General features: G+C 39.3%; 1 protein-coding gene across 1 annotated transcript in view; it reads right to left on the reverse strand.

The window, feature by feature from the left end:
* Nucleotides 1-13,505, reverse strand: part of si (sucrase-isomaltase) — a 153,365-nt gene that overhangs the window by 84,443 nt on the left and 55,417 nt on the right. The window contains exons 15-17 of the mRNA XM_072459634.1: nucleotides 10,460-10,631; nucleotides 5,745-5,861; nucleotides 2,186-2,340 (exon numbers count right to left, since the gene is read on the reverse strand). Coding sequence (XP_072315735.1) covers nucleotides 2,186-2,340; nucleotides 5,745-5,861; nucleotides 10,460-10,631 — 444 coding nt within the window. The remainder of the gene's footprint in view (nucleotides 1-2,185; nucleotides 2,341-5,744; nucleotides 5,862-10,459; nucleotides 10,632-13,505) is intronic.

Below are 13,505 nucleotides of genomic sequence, written 5' to 3' on the forward strand. Positions count from 1 at the left end.
GATGAGGGACAGTCGGAGTCGAGCTGGACCCACTCTTCAGGCAGATGAGGGACAGTCGGAGTCGAGCTGGACCCACTCTTCAGGCAGATGAGGGACAGTCGGAGTCGAGCTGGACCCACTCTTCAGGCAGATGAGGGACAGTCGGAGTCGAGCTGGACCCACTCTTCAGGCAGATGAGGGACAGTCTGAGTCGAGCTGGACCCACTCTTCAGGCAGAAGAGGGACAGTCGGAGTCGAGCTGGACCCACTCTTCAGGCAGATGAGGGACCGTCCAAGGCAGATGAGGGACCGTTCCGTTCACAATGTGAAGGATATTAAGGATTTCACTGTTGTTTGGTAATGGTTTCAAATAATATGAATAAATCATGGTTCAAAGTCTGAATATTTTGTAAATGTCTATTTATGTAATGATCTTAATACTCGTACATCCATCCATCCATCCATCTTCTACCGCTTGTTCCCTTTCGGGGTCGCGGACTCGTACATATGTTTTGTTATTTAATGTCTTCGCTCTTTAATAACTAAACACTTTGCGAAAGCTCTTTAAAGTCCATCTGCATGTTGGAAAAATTCTAAACCAAATATGAAAAATATGCAAGAACACGCCCTATTTTTCTATTTTTACAGCCAGCAGAGACATATCAATCTTCCTCTCATCCATATTTATTGCGTTATTTTTGCACTTTAATAACTTTCTGCATATGTTGTCTCATTGAAATGGATTTTTACAGAGATATTACCTCAGCAGCAGGGATTTCATGGACAGGCAAGAACACTCTGATTTACTTTAGTTGGTAGGACTACATCCACAATTACTTTGCATAAGATTTAGTTCATTCACATTTGTTACCAAACTTAAAACATACTACAAATCAAACTAAATATCTGCACTGACTGTGGTTAGATGTTCATGTCTGAACTTGAGTTTTGTTTCATCCACCCATGTTAGAGTAATTCTGCTTATTTAGTTTATCTCCCTCTGCAGAGCTTGAATATATCCTTACAGCTCCTTGATATTACCTTAGGTGCTCCTCCATGTTTTTAAAGTCTATACATCTTCAACTGAAGCTCAAATTGTCTTAACTACGCAGCTAACCAACTGGTTTTAAGCCTCATGTTCACTACTCTAGTAAATAGAGTCCTAGACATTTTTGAGGAAATCTTTCAATATACAAACTTGCATTAATATAATTGATTGAGTGTCTGCAGTGCCGTGGCGCGCGGCCGAAACTGCCATGTTATTTTTGTGCCGGCCACGCTCCGCGACTCCTGAAACTGCGCCGCTATTTGACCACGTTTTAGCGCCGTTTTAGACCGTGCCGGGTTAAGGTTAGGGTTAGGGTTAAGGTTAGGGTTAGGGTTAGGGTAAGGGTTAGCAATGACGCTATAAGAGAAGTCCCGCGGTTCCTGAAACTGCGCAGCCATTTGACCGTGGGCCGCGGCTCTGCGGCCACGGCCTTAATATAAAGAGATTATATATGCAATTTCTGTCATCGAATAAATTAAAATCTATTTTGTCCTAGTACAGAGACATTGTAAAAGCAGTAAGGTAAAAAAGAGAGTACTGTATGCTGTCTGTATCAAATTATACAGTGTATTATCCTCTGCTAAGCAGCAAGTGTGCTGTTAGCATGTGGTGGCTGTTAGCTTCACCATGACAGTAAAATCTACTCTGGGCTCTGAATGTTGTGAAAATCACTCACAAACTCGTTAACTTGGAGGCTAGGAGGGCATACGCTAAGTGAGCAATACATTTGTATCACTGCAGCGTTTAAAAATGAACTGATGGTTACGTTGTAACCCAGGTTCTCTGACTGGACAGACTCTCTTCACCCTATAAAGTCAGTATGTATGGGAACTCAAGTACATGTAACCCAATAATATTACTCAAGTAAAAAGTATGGTGTCAGAAAACAACTATGAAAAGTGTAGTTTATTTATTTCATTAAAGGATTTTTGGCCTCTAGGCTTCATTAGACCGGACAGATGAGCGCTAAAGGGGGATTAGAGAGGCGGGAGGACATCCCCAGCACAAAAAGTATAATTTAATCAAATAATTACTTGTGAATGTAACAGGAAAATGAACTTACCAATATGAACATTGTCCATAAGTAAGGTAACAAATACATCCATAACATAGGATCTTTCATCAGAATCCTAAAGGGCACCGTGTTGGCTGACTTACTCGTGCATCATGGGCCGCACCACCGTCTCCCCCGCGGTGTGGGCCTTGTAGAAGAGTGTGTACAGGTAAGGCAGCAGTGTGTAGCGGATGGTCAGGTAGTGCTTGGAGCTCCTCACCAGGGTGGAATCTGCCCCGTACCAAGCAGGATCCTGGGGCTGGGGGACAGGAAGACAGATGAGAGATTCAGGCCAGGCAATTGAGAGAGAGGAAGAGGCAGAGAAAATAACCATTTGTCTCCACTTTCAGTACAGTGATATAGTTAATTAGAAGGTAAAGGGATGGAGAAGAGGAGGGGAGGAGGGGAGGTGTCAGCTCCTGAGGTACAGATGGTAAGGTAAGAAAGGGGTGAAATGTGGATGGATCGAAGACATTTTTAAATTTAATATTTATTTAATTAATTTTATAATATTCATACTGACACAAATGGCAAAGATTATGAGACATACATGCATACAATATATCCAACAATATTAAAACTAGCTGCAGATTGACCTCTATGTTTATTCTTGTTGAGTACAAATCATTCTAATTTTAGACACACATAATTGCTCTATGTAGGGTGGGTTAGGGTGGATCATAAAAAAATAACCACCACTGCATCTAAATTCATTAACGAAAAAAAAGCTATATTAGTAACAATGTACACATTATTATGCACCAACAACTGCCAGTAAATAGTCGATATACTACCTAACCCCGATTAAAATCCAGAAAACGATACCCAAGTAGTATATATTTTGGATCGGACCTGATTTGACCAGTATTGTACCCATCTTTATCAACATTGTTTTTGAGTTTTTTTGTAAAGGAAACTTAAGGAAACAAAGTACAATTAAATCTAAAAAAGCCTTACAATGCATCACTACAAAGCAATGAGACAGGTCCACAATGCCAGACTCATCAGCACGACCTGTTCTAAATCAGTGGGCCTTAATGACATTAATAATCATTAGCGGTAAATTGTTATAGAACACTTTGGAATGGGATTTTATGAGAGGAGAAGTTGAGCGATTGAAAAAAAAAATGGAAAAAGTGAGCGACCAAAACCGAAAAGTATGATTTAATTTCCATGATCGTGCCGAGTAAGAGGGTGATTAGCTGCTAACAGGCCGTGCTCCTCTCATCGTGCTAATCATTTATACCCCGGGAGAATGTTCTGGTGATGAGACGGCTAGGCTACATGTGCGCGTGTGTGCGTGAGTGTGCGTATTGGGCTTGCATTGCCTTGTGATGAAAGCCATGATTAGGGCAAAGCAAAGGTCAAACATTAGCCACACTTCAAATTCATCATCAGCATGTTCTTGTTCACTATGCACGGAACGTCTCAAATGGTGGTCCAGCAATCGAGGGTGTTGCATAGAATTGTACACTTCTGGTGTCTGGGTTGGACTATATATAATCTTGTTTTTAATGATTTATATCTAGTTTATATCTGGTTTAAGTGCTTGCCTCATTTGATCATGATTTACAGTTCTGCTTAAAGGTGCAACTTTTCTGATGGGTGCCTTCTGCTCATCTCCACGGAAATACTATTGCTTTACCCGGAATGTTGATACGTAATTGAATGTTACTTAATGTTAATCAAACTAAACTAAATAGTTGAAGGGCGATAGAGCTTGCAAATATTGTCACAACATACAATTTTAAAAATTTTCACAACCCTAACCCTTTACATTGTGTTAACAATTCATTCATTCATTCATTTTCTACCGCTTGTTCCCGTTAGGGGTCGCGGGTGACTGGAGCCTATCCCAGTGACATTGGGCCTTAGGGGTACATCCTGGACAGTGGCCAACTTGTCGCAGCGCCAACAATATAACTTCTAAGGCAGTTAACAACTTACTTGTTTTGTAATTTCAAGCTATAAAGTCTTTCATAATTAGAGTTTTTAGCCTCTGCAGAGCCTCCACAATTAGTGCATAAGTCATTCTAGTCATTAGCAGTAGTAAATAGACACATGTCTGCCTCTTCTCATAGGAAAATCTGTTGCAGGGAATGCAATCCAAATTTGCAAATATGATATCCCAAACATAATATCATCCCTATCTAAATCACAATATATCACCAATGATATGTAATGGGCCAACCCAAATTACAGTTTTTTTACTGCTAAAGAAATACATGGAAAAAACTGCATTTTTATTACAGTATGGGTCCATTCCCTCTCATCTCTGACCTGCAACTTGCCCTGGTGACATTACTCAATATTGTCCAAGGAAGTCAATTGGTTTGATGCCATAATGTGGTACTTTCAATGAAAAGCCATAATATCTCCATGCAGATAATTAGGTAGAAAATGTACATAGTGTACCTTTATAACTGGATTTAATCTGGATTAAATGCTGTTTCAGAAGTAGTTACAGTTTAGTATTGCAATTAGATTTGTGATTTATTTTACTTAAAGAATTCATATTGTGCATAATTAACATGGAGTTGTGTTAAGATATATTCATGCTTATTTGATGACTCATGTTCAGTTAGTCCACTGAGCCTCAGAATACAAATCAAATACTTTTGTGATGTCATGAAGCTCAGAGATCTTTTGCACAGTTTTTAAGTCATAAATCATCACCAGACTCGTTTTGAGCATTTCATCACAACTGCATGCTTATGATGACAAGTCGGGGAAAGCTAGCTTTTGTCTGATCTCAGAAGCTAAGCACCTAGCTAAGAAACTTCTGGAACGCCAGGTGCCACAGGTGGGCGGTAGTGTACACTGTCGTTGTGTCCTTAGGCAAGACACTTCACACACCTTGCCTCCAGTGTCCACGTATGCTGGTGTAAGAATGAGTTTGTGAGAGTGAATGCTGAACAATGGATGGAAATGTGTCCATGTCTGCAGTGTGTTTACAGCATGTGTATCATGTATGTTGATTAACACGCACAAATAAATAATAACAATATGAGAAAGTACTCAAGAGCAGGTCAGTGACAGTACAAATTATGCAAAATATGTATTCTTTAAATCAAGATTCAGGATTCTGGACTAAAAATGCCCCAATACATTATTCCTACATCTAAGTAGCCTGCTTATTAATGCAACTGTTCCTATGGGTGGGGCAAACAAACAAGCGACACACACGGCCCTGACAAGGACATTCAAGAATACTGCTCGGCCAAGGTTTGTTCACATCCATAATAACATGTAATTGTGTGTTTTACTTGGAAAGGTCCACACTACATCTAACCCTTTTACTACCTCCATACGCTTACATACTGTTAAGATTTATCCATGCTGCATTTGAACTTCATAGTGTGTTTCTGCAAAGTACTTTTTAAGTCCAGTCAAGTGCCTCCATTCCCAAAGCAACTATAATCATTTCGAACAACTCTGCTTCCTCAAACTAACCCATAAAACCAAAGTCCCACAGCTCTCTTCGTGCACCACTATACTCTAACATGACAAAGGCCTCGAAGGATCCCTCTATTTTGGAAAACTACACACAGTTGAAATCACCTCTACAATGTTACAAGCCCCGCAGCACTTTGGTCCAAACGTGTGATGTATAAATCTGAACATGACAGACTATAGAGCAAGTGTAGAAGAGAAAGTCCTTACCCTGTAGCCCTGAGCGTTGTGGTTCCTGGAAAATGGGTAGAAGGCTCCCACCTGCATCCAGCGGCGACACAGCTCTTCACTGGAGTCGTCAAAGAACCCGCAGATGTCGGCCCCGATCTGAAACGCAGGCCACAGGAATGATGTTTTTGTGATGGATGTGTGATGTGCGAGATGGTACTGCTACTTTGACTTTTGACAAAAGATAAGGCTACCCGAAATAAATTGTCTGTTTGCTGTAACCCGAGTCAACATTTTTCATCTGGGTCGGACTGTAGGCAAATTCTTATTTTTTTTTACTTTGAAGGCAAAAAAAAAAGATCCAAATTTTGTCATTTTTTGAGTCGGGCTTCAACAGTCAATGACGGAAAACGTCTCTATCAACCCGATCAGGAGACTAAATCTCACGATTTCAATCGACCTTTTGTACGCCGCTATCCTTTATTTTGGTAGCGAAGGCGAGCGGGGGGAACATGCGGGGGACACGGGGGCCGCCATGTTTGTTGTGATGACGCTGCTGGGCGTGTTTAAATCCCAGAATGCATTTGCGTAAGTCAAATTTCACACCCTGACAGAGCCTGGCATTACTCTGGACATGACAGTGGCGCCGACAGAGGCAAACTAATTGGTTATAGGCAATGTGATGGCTCCTTCGGGCGATCTGTGTTGTAACAGAAGCACGTGGAGGACTCAAAATGAAGACGCACATGTGTTGCGCAGTATATTTTCAGTCCTTTGAGATGAAAGTCAGGTCAATTAGCATGATACAAATATTTGACACGGTGGCTCAGGAAAGACCAGGCAAAATAATTGAAAAATAAAAGATTTTGACGTTTTTTCAACAAAATGCTGAATTTTTTTTCCAGTCGGCTAGTTTCATAGCGGGTCGGTCGGGTTACGGTAAACAGACATTATTTTGCTCAGCCTAAATATCATTAATTTGATATTCAGTCTATTCAGTCAGCATCAACGTTTACTTATGATTTAGATATTGGATGTTTTGAAGCAGAGGTAGGATAAAGTAACCTTTTTAAGGGGACTAAAATTAACTTATACTCTCCTCATTATTAGCGCTTATTTGTACTTAGTTGTGATTATTAAAAAAAAAAAAAAAGGGTTAGGGTCATACATGTAGTGTTCAAAAATGTCATGTTAAATTATCATTATTATTTGTACAGTGAATAACTAAATCTAAAATGAAAAACACTGAGCATTGAACATGACACAGAGATATTAAACTGGCTCACACCAGATTGATCTGAGGCTCACTCTGAGTTCTTCACATGAATCAATCTGGGAAGTCTTTCGCCGAAAGCAGTCGTAACAGCGGCAGAAGCAGAAAAATATTAATTGTGCTAAATTCAGTGTTCAGAAAAGCACAGTCCTTGTGCTGCCTGGTGGTCCAGTGGTTAAGGCGGCAGCACACATGCCAGGCTACATGTGCAGCCGGCCGCAGTGCTGTGAGTTTGACATCTAGTGCATGTCCTCCCTTCTCCCTCATCCCCATTTCATGCTCAGCTGTCCTGTAAAAAAAAAGCCGTTTGATTCTTCTTCTAACCAGTGAACTTAAATTAGTCATGGATGAAGATTGCATTGGAAAACTGTTCTCATATTTTTTCTTTTTTATTGCGTATAGCATTTAGTCTTTGTTTTTGCCCAGTTCTCATTCCTTAAAGGTCTTGCCCTTTTCTTTGTGACAAAACACTGCTTCCTGTGTCATATTTTAGCCTCCCTTGAAACAATATTGACTTTCACACTCTCTCTCTATGTCATGTTATTTAATAGCCATTGCAGACTCTTTTAAAAACCCATATTGAAACTTCAGTCAACAAATTCCCCTGCCATAGCAAAACAGTGACACCAGGAGAATACCCAGCCAGAAAATCTCTCTTAAAATGTCTACCTTGATGCTCCCTCTGTCGTCCTGATTGTTATTGGCAGTCGGTGGATGTGGTCGGCGATCTTTATTTACATTAATTGCACCAAGCAGTCCAAGAAAAAGGCCTGCATTTTACCATGGGCTATGCTTGAATCGAGTCAGGAACTACTCAAGAACACTCCCCATTCTTATTTCAACCAGGGACACACATGAAAGAAAGTATGGTGTAGAATGGATAGACTTTGGTGCTGAGACTCTGGGAGATGTAAGTGATGTGTTAAAGGTAGAGCATGATGGGAGGGCATTAGGTAAACTACAGCCTGCTGGGGCTTGGAAACTGATTGTGGCGAGATAGATAGAGATAGAGATAGAGATAGAGAGAGAGAGAGAGAGAGAGAGAGAGAGAGAGAGAGAGAGAGAGAGAGAGAGAGAGAGAGAGAGAGAGAGAGAGAGAGAGAGAGAGAGAGAGAGAGAGAGAGAGAGAGAGAGAGAGAGAGAGAGAGAGAGAGAGAGAGAGAGAGAGAGAGAGGAAATGCTAGCAGGCTTTGATTTTTAACAAGTTCAAATGTGGTGGTAAACCTTTTTACTGTGTCAATAAATTAAGCGGATTAATTCATTATAAGGCCCACAATTCAATGTATTAAAACATTTTAACACAGTCCTGTCAAATGTGTGCTTTTAATTGGTTTACATTTGTAGTCATATTTTAGATGTTTATACTTTTACTGTAGTAGTGAACTGAAGTACTGTTGCTTTGCCTTGAATATTAAAAAAAAAAAAAAAAACAGTAACATCTTTTTAAAAAAATATTTTTTCAAAAGAATCACTGCCAAGAGTTGTGACAAGTAACATGGGACAGCACCACAGACGTTTCTTGTAGACTACTTTAAATTTGAGGTGTTCTTTTATTTGTTGTGTTTGTGAAACCCAAAATGCTTCCAAATCTGCTTGACACAGTCTGACTGGGTTTTAGTTGGTATCTAGAAGCCCACCTGATGCGCACAGCAGGGGAAGAGTCCGTCTGACCCCCTGTTGTGCCACACTGCCTCATAATAAACACACAGTCCACAGTGCCTTTGGATACTGTTGAGCTCTGCACTTCTCCCATGTTGTTTTCCTTTTATTTTTTAACATTGTAGCGCAAGGTGAACTGGTGCTCTCTCAGCCATCCTAATGCATCTTCTTACAGACACACTTTCCACTTGCCGGCCCCGGTATCGTTGAGCTCATGTCTTAATATAACTCTCAATTAGCGCTTGAATCTACATTAAAGGGAGTTGAAAAAACACAGGAGAAGTTTACAATTCAGAGCAGTGTGTTAACTATTCTGGAACAAGCATTAACAGATGTACTTGGCACTACTTTAAATTTTCAAACAGTGGTACCCGATGAGATCAAAGCCTGGCAGAAAATGGGAATGAAAATATTGGTTGCAAATGTTGGCACATTTTATCAGTAGCAAGTAAACCACGGTGCATTCAAATGGTCATTTGCCACCACAAATGAGAAATTTTGAGCAAACAAGAATATTTTAGCAGTGGCTTGCAGAATCAAGCTCTCACTGAGTGGGTAGAGAAAGCTGATAGCTCTTTAGCTCATTTGCAAGTAACTAGCTGCTGGCTACAAACTGTTGCTTAGCAAATTAACAAAAACACAACAGCATCATGGCATTTTCCTCATCATCTGAACAAAGATGATGCTGTATGGAATTGGATCTATATTTGGAGATAAAACGTATATAATACAATTTAAATATTTGTTAAAGCAATAATCAATAATTATTTCAATAAGCTAAATCTATTGCAATAACACCAATGTCCTTAATCTGACAAAAAGTACTGTTTTTAAAATTAAAATGTTGAACAAGTTCCTTATTTAGTTAATTTAGCCTGGATTTAAACTCAGTTTTGTCTCTGTTAAAGGTTGAATGGACAATTTTTTGGGCACAAATCTAAGTCTCTCTCTATTTCCTCGTGGCGTGGACTGCCAATTAGTCCTGCCACGTATCAATCATAAAACGCACCTACCGCTCACCTGCAGCCGCGTCAGGCTCGTCCCCACGTTTCCGCGTGCCTAAGCGCATGGATCTATCATAATATAGTTCCCTCAGTGTACGGGGCAAAATGAAGACGGAGAAAGACAGTTCGAGCTGACGCAGAAGTGGACGGAAATCTACGGGAGACGAGAGAGGCGATGTGATCCGTTGCGCTAATAAACAAACGCACGTGTGTGTTGTATCAGTCCGCACGGGGGAGTGGCATGCGCACTTCCGCCTGCGTTCTCAAATCGCCGAAAAATCGTCCATTGCGCCTTTAAGTTTTTATTTTGATAGACGTTGACTAATACGTTATGAACATGATCATATTTGTTAATAACTGAAATGATTCTGTCAAAAAGTACAATCATAGTGTATATCACAAATATATCGATATTGCAATACTTATCCCATATATTTAACACCATATCGCAATAATTTCCAATATCGTGTAGCCCTGCTCCTGCCTCATTTTCCCCCCTGTTGTAAAGTTGTTCGTAAAATATACTATGTACACGGAGTTCTGAAAATGTAAAGTTTATTCTATTATTGCTGCATATTTGGCAAATAAAAAGACAGATTTATTGTATATTATTCATACTGTGATATTGATTTTAGTTTCTTTACTTTGATTTGCGCAAATTACTATTTCTTCTGCTGGTTGGCTGCTGTTGCCTTAGAGATGAATAAAAGTAAATCAGATTCTCATGCCTAAAAACATATATCTTTGCCCTGGACACATTACTTGTATTTGAAAGTTGCTGTACCGTACACAATATGGACACAGTATTTTTCTTTACTTACATAAGGAACTCCGAAAAGGCTAAACTCCAGCATGCCGGGGATGGCCCACTTGATGTCATTCCAGTTGGCAGCGTTGTCTCCCAGCCAGTGACCCGAGTACTTGCCCACACCTGGGAAGGAGGAGCGGGTCAGCATCAGGGTCCGGTTCCCTCCAAACACTCGCTGGAGCGCCCTGCGGGGAAACAGGCGCAAGAAATGTGAGCCCTGTGTAAAAGGCAGCGCAGTGGAAAGTACATCTTTGTAAAAATGTCACATCTTATTCTACAATGCGAGCATATGGCCTATTGGTTAAACAAACAACAAAAAAGATTGCAAATATTTGATAAAAGATACAAAAATGATACTGGAAGCCACTGTCCACTAGGGCTGCAACTAGCGATTATTATTGTGGTCGAATAGTCAGCAATTATTCTTTCAATTCTAGTCAAACAATTATATCTATTGTGCTGAGACATGTTAAATAAACGTTTATCCAAATAAAGATTTAAATATGGTGACTGAAGGCTTCTAGATATTTATTCATGAAATTTTAGATATATTTTTGAAATGTTTATTGACTAATGCAGCTCTGTTTGTAATATTAGGTTTTAGACTCATTATAGTATATATAGATTAATTGTTTTCAACAAAGAAACATGGAATAAAAAGTATTTTATATTTAAAATGCCTTTGCTTTGGATTGTATTTTAGTTGGCCAAAGAGCCATCTTGACTTATTTTTTTTTTTAAATTAACTTTGAGCAACTTGACTTTAAAAACGTTGTGAACCTAATCCAAGTTTTAAAAAAGAAACAAAAAAAAACATGTTGCAAACCGTGAAAGTGACTAAGCTTGAACTATAAAAACGTGCTTTGGCAAATCAGCCAAAAGGTTCCAATGGCAATAAAATATCAGTCCTATATTCATTACACGAGACAAGTAGAATAAAACATGCATTTTTAGTAAATCATGCCATTGTACTAGAGCAATTACTTTTTGAAAAGCGTTGCACATCATTAACAAAGACTGCGCATATACCGGATAATAAATGCATTGTTGTAAAAACCTCTGAAAAGAGAAAGTCAAAGTCGGCGCTACTTTCCAAACTCTATTGTACATTATTATTTTGCTTAATGAGGAGAATCGAAGTAGCATTGATTTCCATGACAATACAAGGCCCGGGTGATGTTCACAAAAAGTGTCTCCTGCCAATAATACATTTTAATTAGTTGACGCGAGAGGAGCAGCTGGCCTTATTGAAGCAGTGAGTCAGCAGAGACGACCTCAAAGGGCTTTTACAATGTACGTGTGTGACCTTACTGCAGCGTCCAGTCCACAGACTTCTGCGCGAGTATAAATGATTTCGTCACTGAAGAGAAAACAGGTCTGCACAAGGGCATATATTACATGCCAAATTCCACGCAACATACGTCTTAGTCGCTGCTCAATAGCTACGATCCATGCACCTGCTTGGGTTGACCTATAGAACGCTTCAAGTCTAAATGTCAATGAGACCTTTAACCTTTTGGTGGTAACCTTTAAATATATATATTTTTTATTAGAACATAGAACAACAACAGAAAAAAATGAAAAAAAATGAAAGTAAAAACAGAAAACTTAAACACAAACAATTTTTTTTTTAAAAACACAAAGAACGACCAGGGAGAACATAAGGTAAGGAAAGTGAAAAAGTAGAAAATAAGGGAGGGGCGTCAAACAAAGAAAATGAAAAAAAAAAAAGAATGAAAGCATGTTAAGTTCAGATTAATTGTCCCATTTTATCCAGTGTTTTTTTAAATGTGTCTATTTTCAGGTGGTAAACTTTAAAAACAGGGAATATGCAATAGTTGTACATTTAGTTTATATTATACCGTGCTTTTATTTTGTGTTTGTTTTTCCCTCAAAAAACACTTAAAGCTACACCATAAGGTGTCACTTTTGTTGGGGGGTACACCATCTGTTTTTTGTCCATGGAGATGTTACTTTGCCTGGAGTGTTCCACAGTAGGCTGTAGAGGTGATTGTTCTCTGCCGTTTAGAAAAAAAGCGCTTTTGGACAACTATTGTTTGCTTATCGAGCATGTCAGACATGGAATACATGGAACTACCACATTCCCGCACATGGCTGATAATCTGAGCAATGTTTTGTCAGCAAACTTTTATTTATGCCTCGCCTCAAGGCCTAGTCAAACCTTGCAAAGTCATTTTTATTTCTTTCTGAGGTGGTCAGCCCTATGTTCCCCGGTACCTATATTCCCCGGGACCTGCACCGTGGCTGGATATGCTGCTGTTATGCAATGCTGTAAAACCATACATTTATGCACAACTACTGGGAATGTGGAACCGTATAATATACGGTTATGTGGTCAACAACAAGCATGGAATGGATGCACTGGGGAATACCGGGACCTTTTTAACTATAAGGTACCGTAGTACCCCTTGTTCATAGAAAAGGGGGAACATAGGAACTGGGGAATATAGGGACTGTTCTCTCATCTGTATGTGTAGTAATTATGCTAGTGTGTAACTTTTGCCTTAATGTGATTGTTGCTGTTTTTATTCGTCCTGTAGATATTTTAGACACGTGCCAAAGGATTGAAGATTACCCAGGTTGGCTAGAATCTTTACATATCTAAATGCATAATGTTTATTAATTTGTGTCGTCCATTAACAAAACAAAAATAAATATAACTTTATTTATCTCGATGGGATTGTTAACAGCATACTTCTCGCTCCTCACTCTGTTATCTGCAACAAAGTAAAGAGCATTTTATTCTCCTTGACACTGGAAGTGCGGCGTTAGCATGCTAGTTGTTTTTAGCTTTATTGTTACGGAAAAATCTTCTCTGAAAGTTGTGAAAAGCTTATTTTTACGTTTAACTTTTGGTAGCTCTGTTTTTCATGTTTTTAAGAAGTTAAAACACCAGGTACAGCTCATTTAAGTATAGCCTGTCTGCCTAGTTCTTTCTTTTGGCTAAAAGTACCCACATCCACAGTACTAAAGGCCACAGGCCTTTGTTTCAAATGGAAAAACAATCCTAACCCTAAATTTTTAACATTACCATAGAG

The sequence above is a fragment of the Eucyclogobius newberryi genome, unplaced genomic scaffold (assembly GCF_026437365.1).
Source record: "Eucyclogobius newberryi isolate DKJ021-1_F unplaced genomic scaffold, fEucNew1.0.hap1 SCAF_10, whole genome shotgun sequence".
Classification (NCBI taxonomy): domain Eukaryota; kingdom Metazoa; phylum Chordata; class Actinopteri; order Gobiiformes; family Gobiidae; genus Eucyclogobius; species Eucyclogobius newberryi.